Source organism: Lissotriton vulgaris, chromosome 1_2 (assembly GCF_964263255.1).
Source record: "Lissotriton vulgaris chromosome 1_2, aLisVul1.2, whole genome shotgun sequence".
NCBI classification, from domain to species: domain Eukaryota; kingdom Metazoa; phylum Chordata; class Amphibia; order Caudata; family Salamandridae; genus Lissotriton; species Lissotriton vulgaris.
The window spans coordinates 209909845-209932207 of NC_141686.1; the positions used below are offsets into that span (position 1 = coordinate 209909845).

Here is a 22363-nt window from a genome sequence, read left to right on the forward strand (position 1 = left end):
TGGACAGACCAAAAAGATGTATCATCAACCCATTACTGATAAGCATTATAATCCACACTTTTGCAGCTCTTTACACTTTAGCATGCGTTTGACTTTGACTCATTCAGCATCACCCCTAAATCAGAACTCAACATTATTGTATCTCCTATATAAAATCATGAGGATCAACAGAGTCTGTTTAGAAGTTTGTGCTTCTTCAATAGAGAATGTCTTGTCACAAAGACATTCTGTGTCTTGCTTTTCTTAGGGCTGCTTTGACTTCCTTGTTTCTCAGGCTGTAGATCAGAGGATTCAGCATGGGAATAACAGTTGTGTAGAATACTGAGGCCATGCGGTCCTGTTCCATGGAATACTTTGAGCTGGGTCTGACGTACATGAATATAAGAGTTCCAAAAAATAAGGTGACACAGATGAAGTGGGAGGAACATGTAGAAAACGTTCTCCATCTGCCTTTTGAGGAACTAATGTTTAGGATGGCATAAGCAATGCAGAGATAAGAAATTAAAATGAAGAGTAGTGATGCTACTATGAGGCCACCAACCACAAAAACCAACAGGACCACATTAATAGAGGTGTCAGAGCAGGAGAGCTTCAAAAGTGGTGGGACATCACAGCAGAAATGTGTGATCGTGTTACTACCACAAAAGTTCAACTTGGCGGTGAAAATGGTTTGAATCAAGGCATTAATGGAGGATACTAGATAGGCTCCGAGTGGTAGGTGTACACTGGCTGACTTGGTCATAATCGCTGCATAGAGTAATGGATTGCATACAGCCACATACCTGTCATAAGCCATGAGGGCCAGAAGAAAAACCTCTGAACCACCCATGGTAGCAAAGAAAAACATCTGTGCCATGCACCCTGCATGTGAAATCGTTTTCTTCTCTGACAGAATATTTACCAACATATTGGGAGTCACAACAGAAGAGTAGCAAAGGTCAACAAAGGACAGGTTACAGAGCAGGAAGTACATGGGAATGTGAAGTTGCGGTGATATCCTGATCAGGATCATGATGCTGATGTTTCCCACTAAGGTGATTATGTAGATACTTAAGAACAACAAGAAAAGTGGGACCTGCAGATCTGGGTCTTCCGAGAGATCAAGGAGGATGAATTCCGTCGCTGAGGTCCTGTTTCTTCCATGCATTGTTCTGTACTGTGCATCAGGCTGGTGGAGCGATGGAGACTGACATGACAGCAGAGTCCTTCCCAGGGTGGCTCACAGGGTGCACTTCAGACACTGAAATAGATATAGAAGTATGAGAATCTATGATGCACTTGTAGTGACAGCTCCTGTGTACAGAGAGATTGAGAGGCACAACATCTACTCATGTCGATTGGAGCTCAGAGTTCACCGGGCCAATAAAGACAGCTTTCAAAGGCAGCATTAGTCATGGGTACTGTTGAATATAGTGAATTATAAGCAATGAGGGGTCCTGATTATTGATGCCTGCAGATTTGAATGTTTAAATGAACAATTGTCGAACTGTGCTACTGTTGATTAAATTGTGGTAAAATGTGAGGTTTAAAGACCCGCTAGTGCATGGTTCCCCTCCAGTCTGTAGCCGTGCAGTGCTCCTACAGTGTAGAGGGAGATCATTTTTTATAAACAGTTTTACGGATATTCAATGACAAAAACAAAACGTAGAAATTAATTTTCTGAAATGTTAAACCAAACATTCTTCTGTTTCCATTTGCTATATTTATTTTGATAATACATTCATCGGGTACATTTAGGAAATACCGCGAGGGGCATTACATTAAACTTTCAGCATGAAGCGAGCCCAATATTGAAATGAAATTGGTAAGGCGACGGAAATAGATTGGCCCACTATTGCATTTGCACTGCAATGGGTGGGTGGGAGGTTTGTCGGATGACGTGTGCCATCCCTGCCAGTGTCAATGACGTACAACAGTCTAATGAGTGTCGGAATCATACACCTCGAAAGTGTCAATACACTGAGGAGACCAGTGTATGACAGTACTTTTCATTGTACCCGAGAGGACGTCTCTTGCAAGTTGTATTATTTCCTTCGGCAGATGCCCTTCAAATCAATGACATACCTGGCTTCCTGGCAGCAGATTATTCCACTCGAGAGCAAAAATAATAAGTGGTTCATTAGCAGTCTGGCAGGATTCAATATCATATTAAAATATGTGCCCGGTAAATGTGCCGGTAGCTTTTTTATCACATGATTTTCGTCAGGCTAAACCTTTTAAACATTTCCATAAGTCTGAAAGGGCGCCAAAGGTCATGCTTTGAAGACCCTCCAGGGTAGATATAGGAACCTGTCACCTTGTGGCGCTGCGTGACAGGGAAAGGGAGAGACGTGCTCTATTTAATTGAACACAGCGCATTTCTGGCTTTTCTGCAGTGCTAGCGCTTTTCGTCAGTCTAGCGCCAACACAGGCACCGAGGGTGCCTCCGCTGCATGAAGTATTGTTTTTGTGCAGGAAGGGCCATCCTGCAACAAAAAACAATCCTGAGAGGCATATTCCTCTTTTAGTATGTGCAGCAGACCACATAGAAACAGCAAGTAATGAGATAAAGATAAATAAAGATGTTTCTCCTTCTTACGCCTACCCTGGAAAGGCTTATAATTTTAGCGCATTCCAATGTTTACCAATTCTGGTAAATCTCGGAATGTTTCAAAATCTGTGGGAGTTGTGTGGGACACTCACACAGAGGGCCCGATTCACAGAATGAACTTAAGACTCAATCCTAAACTTACTACTATTTTGGTATTCACAGAATGCTCTTACTACTTTTGGCATTCACAGAATGAACTTACTACTTTTGGTATTCACAGAAGTTAGGATTTTGTCTTAAGTTTGTCTTAAGACAAACTTAAGACAAGCTTAAGACAGACTTAAGACAACTGTAGTAAACCAAACTACACAGGAAGTAGGTCCAAGTAGATTTATTCATGAGAAGAACATCTTAACAACCACAGGTAGCAGGAGATGTCCTCATCACCAGCAAACCAGTAACGGTCCCAGTCAAGGGAAAACATTCTAAGTTACCAAGACACTTCTGAATGACATGGGAAGATTCCAGATGACATCAAGTCATGGAATACCACACACCTCCCCCCCTTTAAAAAAAACAAAGGACATCAAGTCATGGAATACCACAACAACATCCTAACTTCTGTGATTACCAAAAGTAGTAAGTGCATTCTGTGAATACCAAACTAGCAGTAAGTTTAGGATTGAGTCTTAAGTTCATTCTGTGACTCGGTCCCAATGCCCCTGGAAGGCTGTTCTCGGGCAGAGTAAGGCAACGCAGCAATTTGCACTGCATTTCCTTACTCCAGATTTATCCAGCCACTCCTGGGCCACGCAAAGTGGGCTTTGCGTGGTTTCATAAATGTAACTTAAGGTTTGTGTCGCCCACATGCCACGTTGTGTGGTAGAACTGCAACGCAAACTTGGTCATGGTTCAAACATGGTTCTTGCTACCTGAACATCTTTATAAACATGTTTACATGTTGTTTGCCATTTAGATTTGCAACATCTCTCTAAACATCTACAATCATCTCCACTGCTTTGTCATTTTATATCTTTCAATTAAAAAACAGCTGAGCACATTGCGAAAACACATTAATAAATCAACAGCAAAGATAAGGACTCAAGAGGAATGCATCAATGTTTGTTTCTGAGAGTGTGTGTGTGCTTCAGCTCATTTATATGGAACGTTTCAGCAAGAAAATGGTTATGGGTGCGATGGTGTTTGCACATGCATTTTTGTGAGTGTTTAAATTTGTGAGTGTGTAATTTGTGTGTTAGTTCTTTGATGAACAAATGTGTTTACCTGTCGCTGTACCTTATGAGGATTTTCACACATTGTTTCTTTAAATGTGACCTGGTTTTGTATTGCAAAGAGGCACACCTTCCATAAAAACAGTAGCTTCTGTTAGTTACAGGACAATCACACATGCATGCCTACTGATAACCTCCCACTGCTGGATCAGCCCAGGGTAGCGCCTATAGGATTAGCACATTATTTTCCATTTTTTGGGACTAAGGGTTGTGACCCATAAACAATGGGGGTCTAGAAACTGGCCTGCAAGGTGCGATATGTGGGATGCTTTTCATCAGCTTGTGTTGTACATTTATGTTTTATGTAATCACATTTTATTGTTTTAATAATACTGATACACCAGCAACCATTTACTGCCCAGATCCCTTTACAACGTCCCCAATGCAGGGTGGTTAATAAGAAAACTGTTTAATCAACCATTGCAACCATTGCAGCTGCTGGCAAAATAACATGGTGGAGAAGACTGTGAGCAACTAATAAAAAACAACACACTTACCTGCTTCTCCCGCTGCCGGCGGAATTGGTGCTACCCTCTTCTAGAAGTCTCTGGGCCAGCACAGTTCCAAGACTCCCTAACCAATCCTGATGCTGCTCTTATGCTGTGAGAGCAGCGCCTGTTGGTCTGAAGAGCCTGGTTCTGTGCTCACAAAGGGACAGGGAACCTGTGTCATTTCTTTACCCAGCTGTACATTATATCTGGGTGCAGAAATTCTAAGTGCACATGTCTGTTCGGCTGGCCTAAGATGGCCAAACTGATATACCACTTACAAGTGCCCTCAACCCCCAGTCCCTGGATAGTGTTGAGAGGATTGCCTGGCCCCGCCCTAGACTTGGCAGCATCAGCTGCCAGTGAAAAATAAAACAATAATAATTTTGCAGTGAGCAACTCTCCTCCCCATTGTGGAGGAGCTGCCAATGGCTGGCTGTGGTGCATTGTGGGATAAATTAATGAATGTGGGCCATTAGGATTTCTTGTCATACTGTGATTGTTTTTTTGTTGTTGCTGTAGACAGATTATGTGCTCCACTGTTCCTCCTATGAGATTGGTACTGGGTAGGAGCCTGGTAGCATTCGACAGGCAGACCTGCCACAAGGACTAACAAATGCTGCCGCAGCAACTGCTTTACCATTGTTTGATGCTTTCTCTGCATATTACAAGCTTGATAACTGAGCCTCCCGGGGCTCCTTTGCCAGACTTACCTGTGAGCAGCGAGGGGGTCCACGAACGCCGTTTCCACCGCCAGAGAGTCAACCAAGGCATTCTATCGCGCCGCCGCCCCGGGACCACAGTTCCCGGAAGCCTCAGCGGCGACGCGCACCAGTGACCTCACACCAGCGCCCGGAGGCGCTTAAACCGGAGCAGAGGTCGGCGGAGCTTGGGGACCACGCCAGACTTACCTGTGAGCAGCGGGGGGGTCCACGAACACCCTTTCCACCGCCAGAGAGTCAACCAAGGCATTCTATTGCGCCGCCGCCCCGGGACCACAGTTCCCGGAAGCCTCAGCGGCGGCGCGCACCAGTGACCTCACACCAGCGCCCGGAGGCGCTTAAACCGGAGCAGAGGTCGGCGGAGCTTGGGGACCACGCCAGACTTACCTGTGAGCAGCGAGGGGGTCCACGAACGCCGTTTCCACCGCCAGAGAGTCAACCAAGGCATTCTATCGCGCCGCCGCCCCGGGACCACAGTTCCCGGAAGCCTCAGCGGCGGCACGCACCAGTGACCTCACACCAGCGCCCGGAGGCGCTTAAACCGGAGCAGAGGTCGGCGGAGCTTGGGGACCACGCCAGACTTACCTGTGAGCAGCGAGGGGGTCCACGAACGCCGTTTCCACCGCCAGAGAGTCAACCAAGGCATTCTATCGCGCCGCCGGCCCGGGACCACAGTTCCCGGAAGCCTCAGCGGCGGCGCGCACCAGTGACCTCACACTAGCGCCTGGAGGCGCTTAAACCGGAGCAGCGGTCCGCTCCGCGGGACGCGAGCGGGACGCCCGGGGCGAAGCCCGGGCAAAGGGCGGGCCCTCTACGGCCCTCATCGGCACGAGGAGGTAGGGGCAGGGCCCAACCCCCTGGTCCATCAGAGACGCTTCTACAAGTAAGACTCTGTTGCTGTGTTGTTTGTGAACCGTGTGACATATAAATGGCGACTAAAAAGAAACCTGCTGCTCTGCCCGCAAATACCATGGATAATTATGTTGTGCAAACAGTAAAGAAAATAAATGAACAAAGGAGGGAATCACTTGGGCTAAGCCAGTCACCAGATTTGCGCAGGTTAAGCCCTACTTTACCTCTGTCAGCTGAGGATAGCCTCTTCGTGTTGGTGGAAAATAGGGTCTCACCAAATGTATCACCTATGATTGAGACTGATAGCCAGCCATTGATTACGCTAGCATCTCCTGTCACTCTGGATGTAGACTCTGATAATGTTATTGATTCAGACCCAGAAACTGTATCTGGTCCTGTGGAGGATGATCTACCACTGACTGAGCATACACCACGGCCTGTGCGCGCCTGTGTGAAGAATCAGCGGAAACAGGGCGGTCAAAGGCCAAGAGTGAAAAGGAAAAGAACATTATCCCCAGGCTCCTCTAGAGCTCCACAAAAGGCTGTAGGGGAAGGGACTATAAGAAACAGAGGAGATGACGAAATGTTTACTAAACTGCTCGAGGTTGTAGAGGGTAAACTTTTTGAAATTGTAAAACCTCTGATCTTTAAAATAGATAAATTACAGGCGGAAGTAAAAAGACTTGGAGGTGTGCAAACAAAGTTGACGGAGGAAATAGGTAGTCTTAATACTTTACTAATAACAAGAGATACTACCGAAGGGGTTAATCAAGCCGGGGAAGGGCCATCTGGTGTGCCGACTAATTTAGTCCATATGCCGGCCCCGAAAGTTAATCACAATATAGCAACTGCAGAAGGGCGTCCGTTGATAGAAAACTTACCCCAAGCACAAGTCCACGGAACAGACCCACTGCAGTTTATTGAGGAAGCCTCACCTGTCGTTCTGGTGTTAGCTAATGTACCCCTGTTGGATGACGGTATTACCGAGTCATCCAGCTCTCTGTGTAGTAAGGCCCTTCACTGGCTCTCTAGTAATATGAGGTTAGCGCCTGGTGGGTCACAGCAACTGGCGCATGATATCAAAGCAGTTAAACGTGTTCCCTGGATAGGGAATCGCCCCAAAAGATTTAAAGGGGACTGTGTGGCGGTAACATTTGCCCACCCCGATGTACTTCCTAATGTCCTAACACTTATTCTCCCACCTCAGCGTAGAAGAGGTACGGTGGTACCCCTAACATTAAAATTCTTCTATGGGGAACAGCAAAATGTAACTCTACCAAAAACGCCAGCACTAGGATGGGATAACAACTTGAATACGCATAATCGCTGGGCATCCCCCCTAGTACCAAGCATGCTATTACACAATAGATATGATGCCTTGTCTGGTCTTAATAACTGCGATTGACAAGAGGTCAGACACGAGCTTGCTGAAGTGGGTGCAGGATTAGATTTACATCAGTCCCCAAACACTACTGGTAGTATACAGCCTAAGTATGTGGGTTCATCTTGCAATACCTTAGAGGGGGCATCAACAACTTGCCTTATTGCCAGTTGGAATATTGCAGGACTAGTTTCTAAATTAGAAGTATTAGGGTGGTTAGAATTTATTAGAACATTTGATATCTTATGTTTACAAGAGACCTGGTGCCTAAATTTTAAGGGCCTTGATGGTTTTGTAGCATACGAGTTACCAGCAATGGCAACTACCTCAGGGAGGGCCAAAGGTGGTTTGCTAATTCTGATCTCTGTGAAAATGCGAATTAGGGTGAAGGAGCATATCACTGTGGGCAACAATTCCCAATTGCTGTGGCTAACTGATGAGGCAGACAAAAACATTCTGTTGATTAATATGTATAATAATGTTTTTGATGCCAGCAGATACACGGTCATTTTAGAATTAGACATCGCAATCAAACAATTGATGAAAGCTTCTAATACAGTTTTTGAGTTCATATATGTTGGAGATTTTAACATTTCTGTTTGTCCTCTCTCTAACCAAAAGTTGTGTGGCACTTTGAACCGTGTTGGAGAGCCAGCTATGCATTTCCAACACAATACATATGGAGAAACTCTGAACTCCTTCCTACTAGACTATGATTTGGAGATCATAGAGATTGAGCAGGACGGGAAGGGTGATAGTTTGCCAACCTTTGTGGGGAGAGGGGCAAACACTGTAATTGATTTTATTTGCATGTCTTCCGAATTAGCTCATGTTAGCTCTGATGTCAAGGTTGTTGATTACATGGTCAGTGACCATAACTGTCTTGTTATTGAAACTAGGTTTTGGAAAGTTTGTATAATTCCAGATAGTAGCCCTATTATAAACATTGAGGTACATAGGCTGAATGGATTTAGAATAAGGTGGGCAGGGGATAAAGCAGAAGTAACTTCTAATTGCATTATCTCATGCTGCTTAAATGATATTACATCAATTATTGATGAGAAACCAAACCTGGAGGCCTGTATCCTTCACTTTACGAAAATCAATGTTTTTATTAGTGGTAAGTTTACTAGGTCGGCTGGAAATCCTAATAACAAAGCAAGGGGATGGTTTAATAATGCATGTACTGTGGCACTGAAGACACTAAAAAATGCATTATCCATTAAACCTAGAGACAAAACAGTCGTAGCTAAGCTTAGATCCGACTATAATTTAGCTCTTAAGCAAAGGAAAGCTGAATTACGTGAGGAAGCTTGGGAGCGACTGGATCTAGCGGCTGTATCGAACAATTGTACTCTTTTTTGGGCAGTAGTAAATAGCCCCCTTTTAAAAGATGATAAACTTCCCGTGTTAACCTCAAACGTGGGTAAGGAATCATGGGTACAGCACTTTTCTGGTATTTTTAACTCTAACATGGTAACGTTGCCGATAAGTTGCTCTTGGCCAGTACTTAACCTAGATATCACCTTACAGGAGGTCCTAAGTAGTATCAGGGCTAGTAAGGGTGGTAAGGCCCAGGGACCCGACGGTGTCCCAGTTGACATGTACAAATTTGCACCTGAGACTTGGGGGCCAGTACTAGTCAAAGTTTTTAACGCTGCTGTTCGCTATACTTTTCCGTGCACCTGGTCTGAATCCATAATAGTTCCGATTCATAAGAAAGGGGACCGAGGAAACGCTAAAAATTACCGGCCAATCTCATTGCTGGATTCGTCCGTCAAGATTATGAGCCGTGTACTCCTCGTCCGATTAGAAGAGTGGGCAGAGTCTAACCAGATAATGACAGACTGCCAATACGGGTTCAGGAAAGGAAGAGGTTGCATTGAACAATGCTTAAACCTGGAACTCCTGATAGGGAAATACACCCGAGCTAAAAATGGTTCACTCTACCTCTGTTTCGCTGATTTGAGCAGCGCTTTTGACCTGGTGGATCACGCCATACTATGGACTACTTTGCTAGAAATGGGAGCACCTAGGGAAATCATATATTTTCTGGCCCGTTTATACGAGAGGCTTAGCTCGAGTGTCCGTTACGGGCCTTCGGGCGAATGCACAGACAAATTCAGGGTCAGGAGAGGTATTAGACAAGGGTGTGTTTTGGCACCCTTGCTTTTCACTCTGTTTATTAATGAAATAGACTCGATCTTAAAGAAGGCACCAGTGGACGCCCCTAGAGTAAACACAAGTACCATCCCCGTGTGACTCTATGCGGACGACGCTGTGTTGCTCTCTAGGACCCCCCGGGGTCTACAGCTTTTGATGGATAAATTTGTGGCCTTTATTGAAAACAGAAAGCTGGTCATTAATAAGAGTAAGACATATGTGATGGAGTGTGGAGCTAGTAAAGTCAAAACTAAAAAGCCCTATAGGTATCTCATCGATGGCCAAGTGGTGCAGTGTGTGGAAAATTTCTGCTACCTAGGGGTTAACTTTTCCAAAAATGGCCGCTGGGACGTCGAGCACAAGGTGGTGCGCGACAAAATGATCAGGAGTGCCAATGGAATATTTGCTTTTGCAAGTAAATTAGGTAGTAGAAGACCTAAAGCAATGCTTAAGATTTTTGAAGCTAGGTGTCTCTCTGCTGCCCTCTACGGAGCAGGGGTATGGGGGGTTTCCAGGGCAGAATCTCTACAGGTAGAAGAGAATACATTTCTGAAAAAATTATTGTGTCTCCCGACCTCTACTGCTAATAGTTTGGTCCATAAAGAATTAGGACTATGTCATCTAAATGATCTATTATTATTGAGACCTCTGATGTTGTGGCGTTCGGTCTGGATGAAAGACGAAACCTCATTTAATAGGGCCATCATTGAGGATTGTCTACGTCTAGACTATTTTCTCAAAATCCCATGGATTAAATACATAATTGAATCCTTCTCTAATGTGTTCGGGTTTAACGTTACATTAGATCACTGTTCTGCTTCGGATCTCTCTAAAGAGAGTCTGAAATCAATTTTCCTAAATCATTGTGCAGAAAGACGAGCCACGGATGATCTTAAACTTTCCACCTGTGTACGTTATAACCTTTTGAACGAATTTGTGGGCCTACATCCTTACCTCCTCCAGGTAACTAAAGGGCAACACCGGTTTGTTCTCACCAGGATGAGGATGGGTACGGTCCACCTATTGGTTGCATTCCCTGAGATTAAAATGCGCCCCACAGGTCCATGTCGGTGCGACAACATTTCAGAACAAAGCACAGAGCACTTTCTACTTATATGTAACCTGTATAGTGAATGTCGCAAACTCTTTTTAAAACCTTTATTTATCAAATTTGGAGCTAGAACTGTTAAAGCGGCAATGAAATTACTTTTTAACTTGCATCATCCTGACATCTGTTTTTATACGGCTAGTTATCTACTTAGGGCCATCAGCTATAGGAAAAGCATGATTTTTAAAAAAAACAAATATAACATTTTTTATAACATTTTATTTATTCTAAATCTTTTTAAGTGCGTTACTCGATTTGTTATATGTACCATACTGTATTTTTTTAGCGGATTGCGATTGTCACGAATATTTTTCTTTTAACATGTTTTGTATGTATGCACTTTTATGGACAAGATTTACATGTTTCCGAATAAAGTTTATTGAATTGAATTGATAACTGAGCCTCCCGGAGCTCCTTTGCTCTGCTACACAATGCAGTAAATAGTCCAATAGTACAGTGCAGATGGTTGGTGCCTTGTCAGAGCTCACTCGGCACATCCACAGAGGAAATATATTAATGCATGTTTTTCAGTGGCAGCTGCCACTTAGTAGCATGGGTGGGGCGGGGGTATGGGGAGGATAGAAAAATAAATGACTTACCTTGCTGGTGGACCGCCGCTTTGCCTTTTTATTCGCCATTTTATTTTTCCATTTTCTGCCTTAGAGGAGAAGCTGCCACTGCTAAGCCCTGAGTAGTTCCACCATTGTCCCCATATTTTGGCAGGCTTATGTCAGCAGCCTCAGCCAGGTAGATGGGCTCTTCCAGCTTGGAGCACCAGTCCACTAACGTGTGCCAGTCCGAAATCTTTGAAGGATGTGTGGCATTCCACTGGCCTGCCATATCCCATTTGTCCAATAATGTGTCCATGCCCACGAATGAGTGATTATGCCTTGCACCACCCAAATATTCCATAATACCCAAGAGAGCCAATCTCAGGGGGGAGTGCTCCACCAGCCATTCCATCATCAATTGATGAATAGTAATTTGCTATGATTGGACACGAACACACCACATGATAAAAATAAGCGATTGGGGAGTTGCAGCAAGGACAGTCTGCTGTTGTTCTCCTACCATCTCACCTCAGACGGATAGGGGTAAAATATATCACATGTTTGCAGTGAAGTTGGATTATTCACAGCAGAGACAGGATATCTAACACCCATGGGGCCCTTCATGCATCCTTCCAGTTGGTTTCAACCAAGGGGCCCACCAAGGTCGCCCGTTTGTTTAAGGGGCGCTAAGTTGTCTGAGGAGTTACGTATTAACAATTTATATATCTCTAAAATAACGCCTGTGACCAGGGAGTCCTGGACCAGTGTGCTTTGAGTGGGTTGTCTTCCAATCGACTGAGTAGGTCGTTCTGGTGGGAGAAGGTGCCTTGCCTCGATTGTATGTATTTGTGGAAATGCGTGCCAGAAAATGAGAACTGAGCTTGCAACTCTTGCAAGGATTTCATTAATGATTCGTGCCATACATTCCTGCGATAAGTAATACAATCTTATCCCCTTTGTGGAAAACCTTCAGGAAAGACACCTGGTTGATCTACTTTCCCCTTCAGAGGGGAGTCTGTTGGGTGATTAGGTTTCCCCACACCTGAGTCTTTTTAGCGCAATGCACCATGTAGAAATCACCACTCTAATGGACTCGAAAATTAGGAGAAAAAGAGGGCCTCTGTTTAACAATTGAAAGATATTTTCTAGGCGTGCATGGAAGCTCCAGTTTGTAAGTGTCGTAATATGAAGTCCACATGAAACAGGTAGTGGTTCCAGAAAGTATCTTTATTCAAGAAGTAGTTACAGAGGTGAAGAAGTTGGTAGCCAAGGAGGTAGGTAGGTAAGTAAGTAAGATGGTATGAAGGCCCTACCAAAGGCAGCTTCCTTCTGCTCAGCCTGGAGTCAATATTTTATTTATTTATTTATTTTATAACACTTGTAAGGCGCACTGCTACCCACAAAGGGTTTCCCAGCGCCGGACCAGCAAGACACAAAAATACAACTGGAGAGAGAACAGTCAAAGCACTTATTTGTCGAACAGCCAAGTTTTTACGCTTTTTCTGAAATTCATATAGCTTTCCTCCTTGCGTATATGAATGGGCAGTGAGTTCCACAGCGTTGGGCCCAGGTAGGAAAAGGATCTCCCGCCTATTCTGGCCCGTTTGAACCTCGGTACCACAAAGTTCGCAGCTGTGCATGAACGAAGACTGCGATTTGGGAGGTAGGGCTTAGCAAGGTCCTGTAGGTATTTGGGAGCAGTGCCAGCTTTGATTTCAAATAGGTAATTCAGGGTTTTGAAACGAATTCGGTTTTCAACCCTGAGCCAATGCAGGTCCCTAAGATGTTTGATCGTCCTAGCGGATCTAGGGATTCTGCAAAGCAGTCTGGCCGCAGCGTTCTGCACCAGTTGCAGACGTTTTATTACTGCCTTGTTTGAGCCCAGGTACAAGATGTTACCGTAATCAAGCCGAGATGTCACTAAGGCATTGACTACGGTCTTCTGGGTGGTAGATGGCGACATCCAGACAATTTTGCGTAACCATTTAAGAATGGTAAAACATATACCTGCCACTTTGTTTGCTTGCTGGGTCATGGATAGACTGTCATCAATGATGACCCCAAGGTTTCTAACCTGAGAGGCTGGAGGTGGAAGTTTACCTAATGACGATGGCCAATGGGAATCATTCCAGAGATCTTTACTATTCCCCAACAGGAGGACCTCTGTTTTATCTCCATTTAGTTTGAGTTGGTTGTCTGACATCCAACTAAATATTTCTTGGAGGCCTGCTTTTAATGCAGATGGGGTAGACACGTCAGATTTGGAAAGTGAGAACAGGACTTGCGAGTCATCTGCATAGGTCATTAAACTTAGACCAAAGTTTTCTGCAGGATTGGCTAGTGGTCGTAGGTACAAATTAAAAAACAGAGGGCTCAAAATTGATCCCTGTGGCACACCGTGAGGAGAGTGGAAAACCTCAGAGCATGCCTCCGAGGAGGAGATCTGGAAAGTGCGGAGGGATAAGTAGGATCTAATCCATTCCAGAGCTTTGCCCTCAACACCATTCTCCCCCAGCCTGTCAAGCAGTATGGAGTGAGAAATGGTGTCGAAAGCCGCACTGAGATCTAACAAGACCAGTGCTACTGTTTGGCCGTCATCCATAAGCTCCCTGATCTTTTCTGTGACCCCGAGCAGGGCCGTCTCAGTAGAAAAACCACTCCTAAACCCAGATTGGGACGAATGCAGGAGATCATTGTTTTCCACATAGGTTGAAAGTGCCTTATGGATATGCCTCTCTAAGATTTTGGAAAAGGCAGGTAGTAATGAGATTGGGCGATAATTAGCCAATATCATAGGGTCTGCGCCTGGTTTTTTAAGTAGGGGGCTGACCATAGCATGTTTCCATAGAGCAGGAACTATGGCTTGCTCTAAGGAGGCATTCAGTATCTCTGCTATGGGAGTTAAAGCAGCATCCTCTAGTTTATTTATGATACTGATAGGAATAGGGTCACGTGGGGAACCCGATTTGATCGATTTTAGTAGTTCCTTCAGTGTGTCCAATTTAATGGGAGGCCAGGCTTCAAGATGACAGTTTCCTCTAGGGACTAGGGAGGTGTTTCCTTGCTTGTCTGTGGTCATGCTGGCCTTTTTAATATTAGAGACGATGTTCTCAATCTTATTAGTGAAGAAAGAGGCCAAGTCCTGGCATTGCTGGGTGTTAAGAGGGGTAGGTTCTGCTCTAGCGTTCTCACCAGCTAACTCTTTTACCGTGTTAAAGAGGGTCTGGGATTTGTTTACGGCCATGTTAATAGTGTTGGTGACATAGCATGCTTTGGCTTTCATGCATGCTGAATGGTAACAATTTCTGGCCTTTCGGTAAACTTCTTTTTGGTATAGGTCGTAATTTTTTCGCCACTGCCTCTCTAGAGTCTTACAGGTAGATTTTTCTTTCTTCAAAGCTTCTGTGAACCAGGGAGCGGGAGGGCGATGAACTTTCCCTTTGCAACGGGCTAAGGGCAGGCAAGTGTCAACGGCGCCAGTTAACCACTTTTGTGTTGACTCTGCAATGCTATCCATATCTCCATCCAAATATGGGTGATCTTCCTTCAAAGCATTGTTCAGATCCTCCAAGTTTAGGGATTTCCAGTTTCTTCTAAAAGATTCTGAAGGAGTCGAAATTGGACCTTTTTTGGGCTCTAGCGAAATAGCGAAACTTTGAAGAAAATGATCTGACCAGAGAATAGTCGTGGTGTTAAGCCATGAAAGTTCTTTCATCTTTGATATTATAGGGTCCAACAAGTGTCCGGCTTTGTGAGTTGGACCACTATTTCGTAGTGTCATGTCCAGCACCATGAGGTCATCTATTAGATTTTTACAGGTCTTGTTGTTATCGTCATCTAGATGAAGATTCAAATCTCCTAGTACAGTGAAATTTTGGGCTTTCAGATGTTGGGGTAGGATGAAATCAGCCAAGTCATCTGACCAAGAGGGGTTAGTTACTGGCGGTCGGTAGATCAATAAGCCGGAAAAGGTAAAATTTGGACTGAGGGTAATTTTGAAAGATGCTGCTTTGCAGTTAGGGATAGCTGCAGGTTCAAAATTGCACACATAGTCTCTGCTGTAAATAATAGCAATACCCCCTCCTGTTTGTCCTACCCGATCTCTCCTAGCTATAGCATAGCTCGGGGGGAGGGCGTTTGCAACATCAGGGCCCGATCCATCATGAAGCCACGTCTCAGTTAAAAATATGGCGCAGGGCTTTTTGTCAATCAATAGGTGGAAAATATCTAATTTATGCTGGGACAGTGAACGACAATTAATCAGAAAGAATGTAAAATCGTTGGAACTCTCTCTCTGTGGATAGGATTTAAAATCAGTCCCCTGTGGGGTATCAGGATAGGGCTGGTAATTAGTCAGAGTAAGGGTACACTCCGGGCATGTTTGTGCACCAGCTAGTAGCGGATTCAAAGTTATACAGGTGTCATGGATAATTGGGCGTAACGCCCTGAGTTGGATACCTGTTAGCATACCTGTACAATAGGGAGGGCAGAGGATCGTGCCCTATGTCCCGGCCTGGCCCGGACGGGCACAGACGGGCTGACTCTGGCTGGACTCCGGCGAAGACGAGGCGCGTCCGCTGAAACGCATCCGCTGACGCGGAGAGGGACCGTTTCCTTATAACGCCGGGACTAGAGCGCTCTCACCGCTCTATCCCGCCCCAAAATGGCCGCCACTAATTCCCTGCTGCTCGGTGCCTTGCCCTAAATCGGCAGGAATCGAGCGTGTGTGTGCTGGGGTGACTGCGTGTGAGCGACGGGTATGCTGAGTGCAATTTTGTGGTTTTTAAAACACAGAAATACAATTGTTCGCCACAAATGCTATTTCTTAAAAAATTCGATTCAATTAAGTCCCTTAAAACTTTGCCAAGTCCTCTGACAAACTATACAGCAGAAACGATTTTACATGTCCTCTCACAAGGTGTTTGGCAGAAAGATGAACTCTGCCTGAGTGCTTTATGAAATAATCCATTTGTATATTTATATAGCGCAGCTTATCAGCCGTGAGGGTATCCATGCGCTGTCCATGGGCACGAAAGACATGGAAGGTTACCTTTGTGATCTCCCTGAGAAACTATTGTAAAGTGAATTCTCTTACCTCCAAAACAGGCTGAGGATGATGGACACTCATCAGACAGGCCAAGGTTGTGTAATGTGTTGGCAATGTTGAACAATAAGTCAGAACTGACTTGATTAAATAAAAAAATGCTATAAGTATGTATGACTTCCCCATACCCAAACGGAGCATATGTCGACAGAAGGTATCATACTGTCGAGTAATTAATCATGTACATCTTTCCCCTTAGCTTAGCCACTTTTCCACTTCGACTTTTGACTTTAGGGCCTCAGGTTTAGTAGCCCAACTCATACAGGTATACATGGCTGCTGGAAATGGGAAACGGCCATTACAATGCAGCCGTTTCCTCGCATTAAATAACCTTTAACAAGATTATGCCATTACCATGCATACATTTCTAACGAAAAGCGTTTGGAAAAATATGTGTGGTCAAGGAATGTTTGTGCTAAAGGTTATGCGTGGGAAAGGCATTTGCATTGTAATGCATGCATGGTAAAGGCATGCGTTGCAACCGATTGTGTTGTATTATCAGACAACCCTGTAAACCTGTCAACAAACCTATCCCAACTAGTCTGAAGTCCATGGTCGCCACCCACCAGCCCATGCCCGCTTTCATCATCCCCCTCACACATCCAAGTCAGAGGCTTTTGAGGATAACCTACTAACAATCCATTCCAGCTAGCCAGCAGCCCAAAGAACAGGCCAAGAGCTTAGATCAACTGTTTCGGATCCCGTCCTCCCAAGGTAAGGAGCACCTTCACCTATTTCTGAGGAATAAGAGTGTCTTCTTTTAATGAATTTTTATAATAAAAAGAGTCCGCATTAGGAACTACCTGATGTTATTATTGCAAAGAATATACAGGGTCAGACCTGTCATCTTTAGAGTGGTCTTCCCACAACTTTTTGCCTGCTATCCTCTACTTTTTGTTGGCCTTAGGACTCAGAGCACTTTACCTCTGCTAACCAGTGCTAAAGTGCTTGTGCTTCTCCCCTACACATGGTATCCTTGATAACACTGGTGTGTACAAAATTGGCATATCTAGTTTTCTTGTATGTCCCTGTAAAGTGGTATACAATGTACCTACGGCCTATAATCAAAATGTAAGTAGTGGGCCTGCAGCACCTACTGTGCCACCCACTTGGTATTTAAAAACGCTTGCTGAGTCTTAAACTTCCCTTTTATTTCACATGTCACCCTGAAGATAGTCCCTAAGTGACCCTAAGAGCACAGTGCTGTGTAAGAACAAGGCAGGGCATGCACTTTTAAGTGTTAAATGTCTTGGTATTGACCAACAGCTTTTTCTTTTTTTTTTACTAATGTGAGTCCTGATCCTCTCATAGGATCGCATTGACAATTCCTTAAAAATCTCTTCTGCTGCAATTCCTGATTGAAAATGAGTAGCTGCTCCATGTTTCATGAATTCAGAATGGTAGTGAGAAATGCTCTTTATTGGAATCTTGGATTTAACATTACTATTTTAGAAATGCTATTACTGTTCCAGTGTGTCTTGCAGATTGTCTCCGAAAAACATCTGGGCTTGGTGACAGCTACACTTTGTTCATTGCCGAGCCACAAACACAGGATGGGCTTAGTATGACTGGAGATTCGTCTGCATTCTGACAGCCTTTTCTGGGCAGGAAGGAGGAGAGAAGAGATCACACTTACATATGAATGGCTATATCTTGTTCCCACACAAGGGACCAGTTACACCTTAAAGATAGCCTGACATTTCAGGGAGCTGCTTTAACGTAACCCCTACATAAAAAACAGTTTTGGGTATAAGTACCAGGGCTCTGGCCCTACTGAACCAGTATAGTACTGTACCTGGAAAGAACTCTGCAGGATTGCTGAGCTACCCTGCTGCCTGTTAATCTCTGTCATGCTGAGTACAATGACTGGACCCATCTCACTTGAACGCTGAGTTACTCCAAGAGCTTGTTGGCTTGCCTCCTGATCTACTGAAGTCTCAGGAACTCAACATAATCCCTGAAATCCTTTTGCTACTGCTAGACTCCATCTTTGAGTCCTAGCCTTGCCTGATGTGCCTCCTCCAGTCCTAGGCCTCAGAAGTGGATCTGAAGCTGTTTCCTTCAGAAACTGATGCATCACCGCACTGCATGAGAAATTCTGGGGCATTACCCTTCGACGCTGAGGCTGGTTGACAACAGTATTATTGCAACCTAAGCAACTCGATGACAACGCAGAGTCTGCTTGATGATGGTGGTTTTGCAGCCTGCGCAACCTGATGACTATGCTCTGCGCGGCTCAACAACAATGCATTGCCTACTTTTCAGCGGAGTTTGCAGCTGACGCAGTGGCCTGCCTGCATGGGATATCTCAACGCACTGTACCCTCGACATCAATGCTTTGCTCCATACAAGGTACCTTTTCAGCGTACACTGCATGGATTCTGTAGCCCGCCTGCCCTTCATCACGGTCGGCCTGGGCTTTGGATTCACACCAGTCCCTAGCGACCTCGAGTAACCTTTCGACCACTAATGACTTCTAAGCACTGTTTTCATATTTAATCTTTAAAAATCCATATCATGACTTCTACCTACTGGATATTTGTTGTTTTGGTCTTATTTTACGTAGATAAATCTTCTCTATTTTTCTAAACCTGTGTGCAGTCTTTGTGTGACGTTTTCATTGTGTTACTGTGTGTGTGTTGCACAAATACTTCACACATTGCCTCTTAAGTTAAGCCAGGATGCTTTTTGCCAAGCCACCAGAAAGTAAGCAGATCTTAATTTAAAATGTGTATCTAGCTTACCCTGACTACAGTACACAATACAAAACAATTTAAAGGAAAACATAAAAACCATCATGAAATCTACTTCTGCCACAAAGCATCATATTTATGGTGCTTTACATTTTCTTTCAACCATTCCTATCTAAGTTTCGAAAGGACTTGATCAAGCAGTGACAATTTGTAGTACTGCTGTTTGTCGTCCTCATAAAACACCACTATAGGTGTTAAAGTTCTTGTGTGCAAATACAAGCAGCAGGAGTAGGTGCTATGTGAAGTGGACGATGGTTACCTATTTACAGGACTGTGCTTTAAGAAAGAGCCAATGTGCAAGACAGAAGTGTCAAGTTGAGATTTTTTGGAAACATCGTAATATCCAAAGGGCCCGAGCATTAGTGGATACAGGAGCGGAGGCCACTTTAATTCATGGTAAATCAAAGAAATTTAAGGGACAATTCTTCACAATTACTGGTTTAGGTGGAAAAGAGACCCCCGCAGTACAAACTACACTTGAGATGAAAATTGGTAGGATTCCCCATAAAGAATATTCTGTGTTAGTTGTACCACTTTTGGAGTATATAATTGGAATGACTTTGCATTTGGATGATGGTTGTTATCAATTTGGAACCAAGCATTACATTTCGTCCATACCCGTACGGGTTGGCCGTTTACGAATGCCTCCCATTAAAATTCCTCAAGCTACGAAAGTAGTTTCTCAGAAACAATATCGTATCCCAGGTGGCCATGAAGAGATCAGTGCCACAATTCAGGATTTGGTTGATGCAGGAGTTATAAATCCGGTCACTTCTGCTTGGAATAATCCCGTTTGGCCCGTGCGCAAGAGTGATAATTCTTGGCGCATGACTGTTGATTATCGAGAATTGAATAAACACACACCACGTTTGACTGTTGCTGTACCAGACATTGTTACTTTGATTCAGAGAATCCAGAAGCATCCAGGTACATGGTATGCGTCCATTGATATTGCTAATGCTTTCTTTTCGATTCCAATTGCCCCCGAGTGTCAGGAACAATTCAGTTTTACCTGGAATGGACGTCAGATGACGTTTAGGAGTCTTCCTCAAGGTTATGTACATAGTCCTACGATCTGTCACCGGCTGGTGGCGGAACATTTGTCTGAGGTGCCCGTACATCCACAAATACAGGTGTTATTATATTGATGACATTTTGATCCAAGGTGAGACGCAAGATCAGGTCCAGTCCCATTTAGATCAGATTCTTGATTGTTTACGAGCAAAAGGTTGGGAAATTAATCCTGATAAATTACAAGGCCCATCCCAAAGTGTTATATTTTTAGGCATCAATTGGCATGAAGGTCACAGAGAAGTGATCCCACAGGTGAAGCGGAAAATTTTAGATTTTGCGGTTCCAAGGAATAGAAAAGAGGCTCAGAGTTTCATTGGTTTGTTTGGTTTTTGGCGTCAGCATATTCCCCATTTGAGTCAGATTTTGGCTCCCTTATATCGAGTCACTCGTAAAAAGAATGCGTTTGAATGGGGTGAACTACAACAGAATGCATTTAATTTGGCGAAAGAAGCCATTCAGTACGCCTTGGATTTGTGGCCTGTAGGCGAGGGTGATGTGGATCTGAATGTGTCTGTGGAAGGTCTGTATGCCAATTGGAGTCTATGGCAAAAGCAGGGCAGACAAAAAGTGCCATTAGGTTTTTGGACTAAAAAGTTACCTGAAGCTGGTGAGCGTTATACACCTTTTGAAAAACAGTTGCTTGCATGTTACTGGGCTCTGGTGGATACCGAGCAATTGACCCTAGGTCATGCTGTGATTTTGAGACCTGAAATTCCTATCATGCAGTGGGTTTTGAGTTCGCCAAAATACCATCGGATTGGACATGCTCAAGAGGCGAGTGTGATTAAATGGAAATGGTACATTCAGGACAGGGCACGTGTGGGTCCGAAAGGTGTGGCAGTGTTGCATGAGCGAGTGGCGCAGGCGCCATCGAATGAAACTGGAAGTGATTGTTCTGTACCTGTAGTACAGGAATCTCCTGTCAAGTGGGGTAAATCATTTGATGATCTGTCCGCGGAGGATAGAAAACATGTGTGGTTTACGGATGGTTCAGCGAGGTTCATTGGTGAGAAACGGCATTGGAAAGCAGTGTCCTATAATCCGATTACGCAGAAATTATTGAGTACAACTGGTGATGGAAAAAGTAGTCAATATGCTGAATTGTATGCAGTTTACCAAGTTTTGAAACAGGAACTACCTGGCACATGTCATATTTTCACTGATTCCTGGTCCACTGCTAATGGACTGGCGGTATGGTTACCAACATGGCATTCTCATAATTGGGAATTGCATTCAAAAGAACTGTGGGGAAAAGAACTATGGCAAGAAATTTGGGAATTACTCCCACAGAGTACTGTTACAATCTTTCATGTGGATGCTCAAACCCCGATTGACTCCCTTGACAAGTTCTTCCATAATATTGCAGATGAAAAGTCTAAAATTTCTGAGGCAGTGGTGGAGATGCAAGATTCTGATTTGGCGGGATTGGCAAAATGGGCCCACCAGAAAGCGGGACATTTTGGAGAGAGAGCCACTAGCAGGTGGGCTGCCGACCGAGGAATTCATATTCCTTTAAATTTGATTAAAGATGTCATTCTGCATTGTCCCATTTGCCAGCATTCTAGAAAGAGAAAAGTGCCTCATATTGTTCAAGGCCATTTACATCGAGGAAAGTTGCCCGCTCAAATTTGGCAAATTAATTATATTGGCCCGCTCCCAATGAGCAGAAATTGTCAGTATATTTGTACCGCTGTTGATACCTATAGTGGCCTTCTGGTCGCTTTCCCTTGTAAAAATGCTACCCAAATCAATACCATTAAAACATTGGAACCACTCATTTTATATTATGGTGTTCCATTTCAAATTCAATCTGATAACGCATCCCACTTCCGTGGAAGATTGGTGCAGGAATTCTGTGTGGAAAATAACATTGAATGGGTGTTTCACATTCCATATTATCCACAGGCTTCGGGATTGATTGAGAGAATGAATGGTTTGCTAAAGGAACAATTACGAAAGTTAACGGATGAACATTACAAACACTGGAGGGACTTTTTACTCCAGGCATTATTGATTTTGAACAATCGTCCCTTGTTGCATGCTGAATCTCCTTTAATGCGTTTGTTTCCTCCAACTGTTGATGTGAAACCGAATACCCTTGTTAATACTGTCATGTATTGGGAAATTACCCCCGGAGCTTTGGCTCCATGTAGAGCAACCCCAGGTTCCGCAGGCTTGGACCTGCATGCTATGAATGATGTTGTCTTAAAAGGTAGAGACCGAATCATTGTTGAAACTGGCATTGGTGTCTGTATACCAGCCGGTAGCTTTGGATTGATTGCCCCTAGATCGGGCCTTGCCTTAAAAGTTATTCAAGTTCTTGGAGGAGTGATTGACAGCGATTA

General features: G+C 44.2%; 1 protein-coding gene across 1 annotated transcript; it reads right to left on the minus strand.

The window, feature by feature from the left end:
• Positions 1 to 214: 214 nt before the first annotated feature.
• On the minus strand, positions 215 to 10652 carry LOC147734995 (olfactory receptor 5AP2-like). Its single transcript, XM_086953733.1, has 2 exons — positions 10636 to 10652; positions 215 to 1151 (listed from the first exon to the last, which is right to left on the minus strand). The coding sequence occupies exons 1-2, from the start codon at positions 10650 to 10652 to the stop codon at positions 215 to 217; spliced, it is 954 nt and encodes a 317-aa protein (XP_086809859.1).
• Positions 10653 to 22363: the final 11711 nt, after the last annotated feature.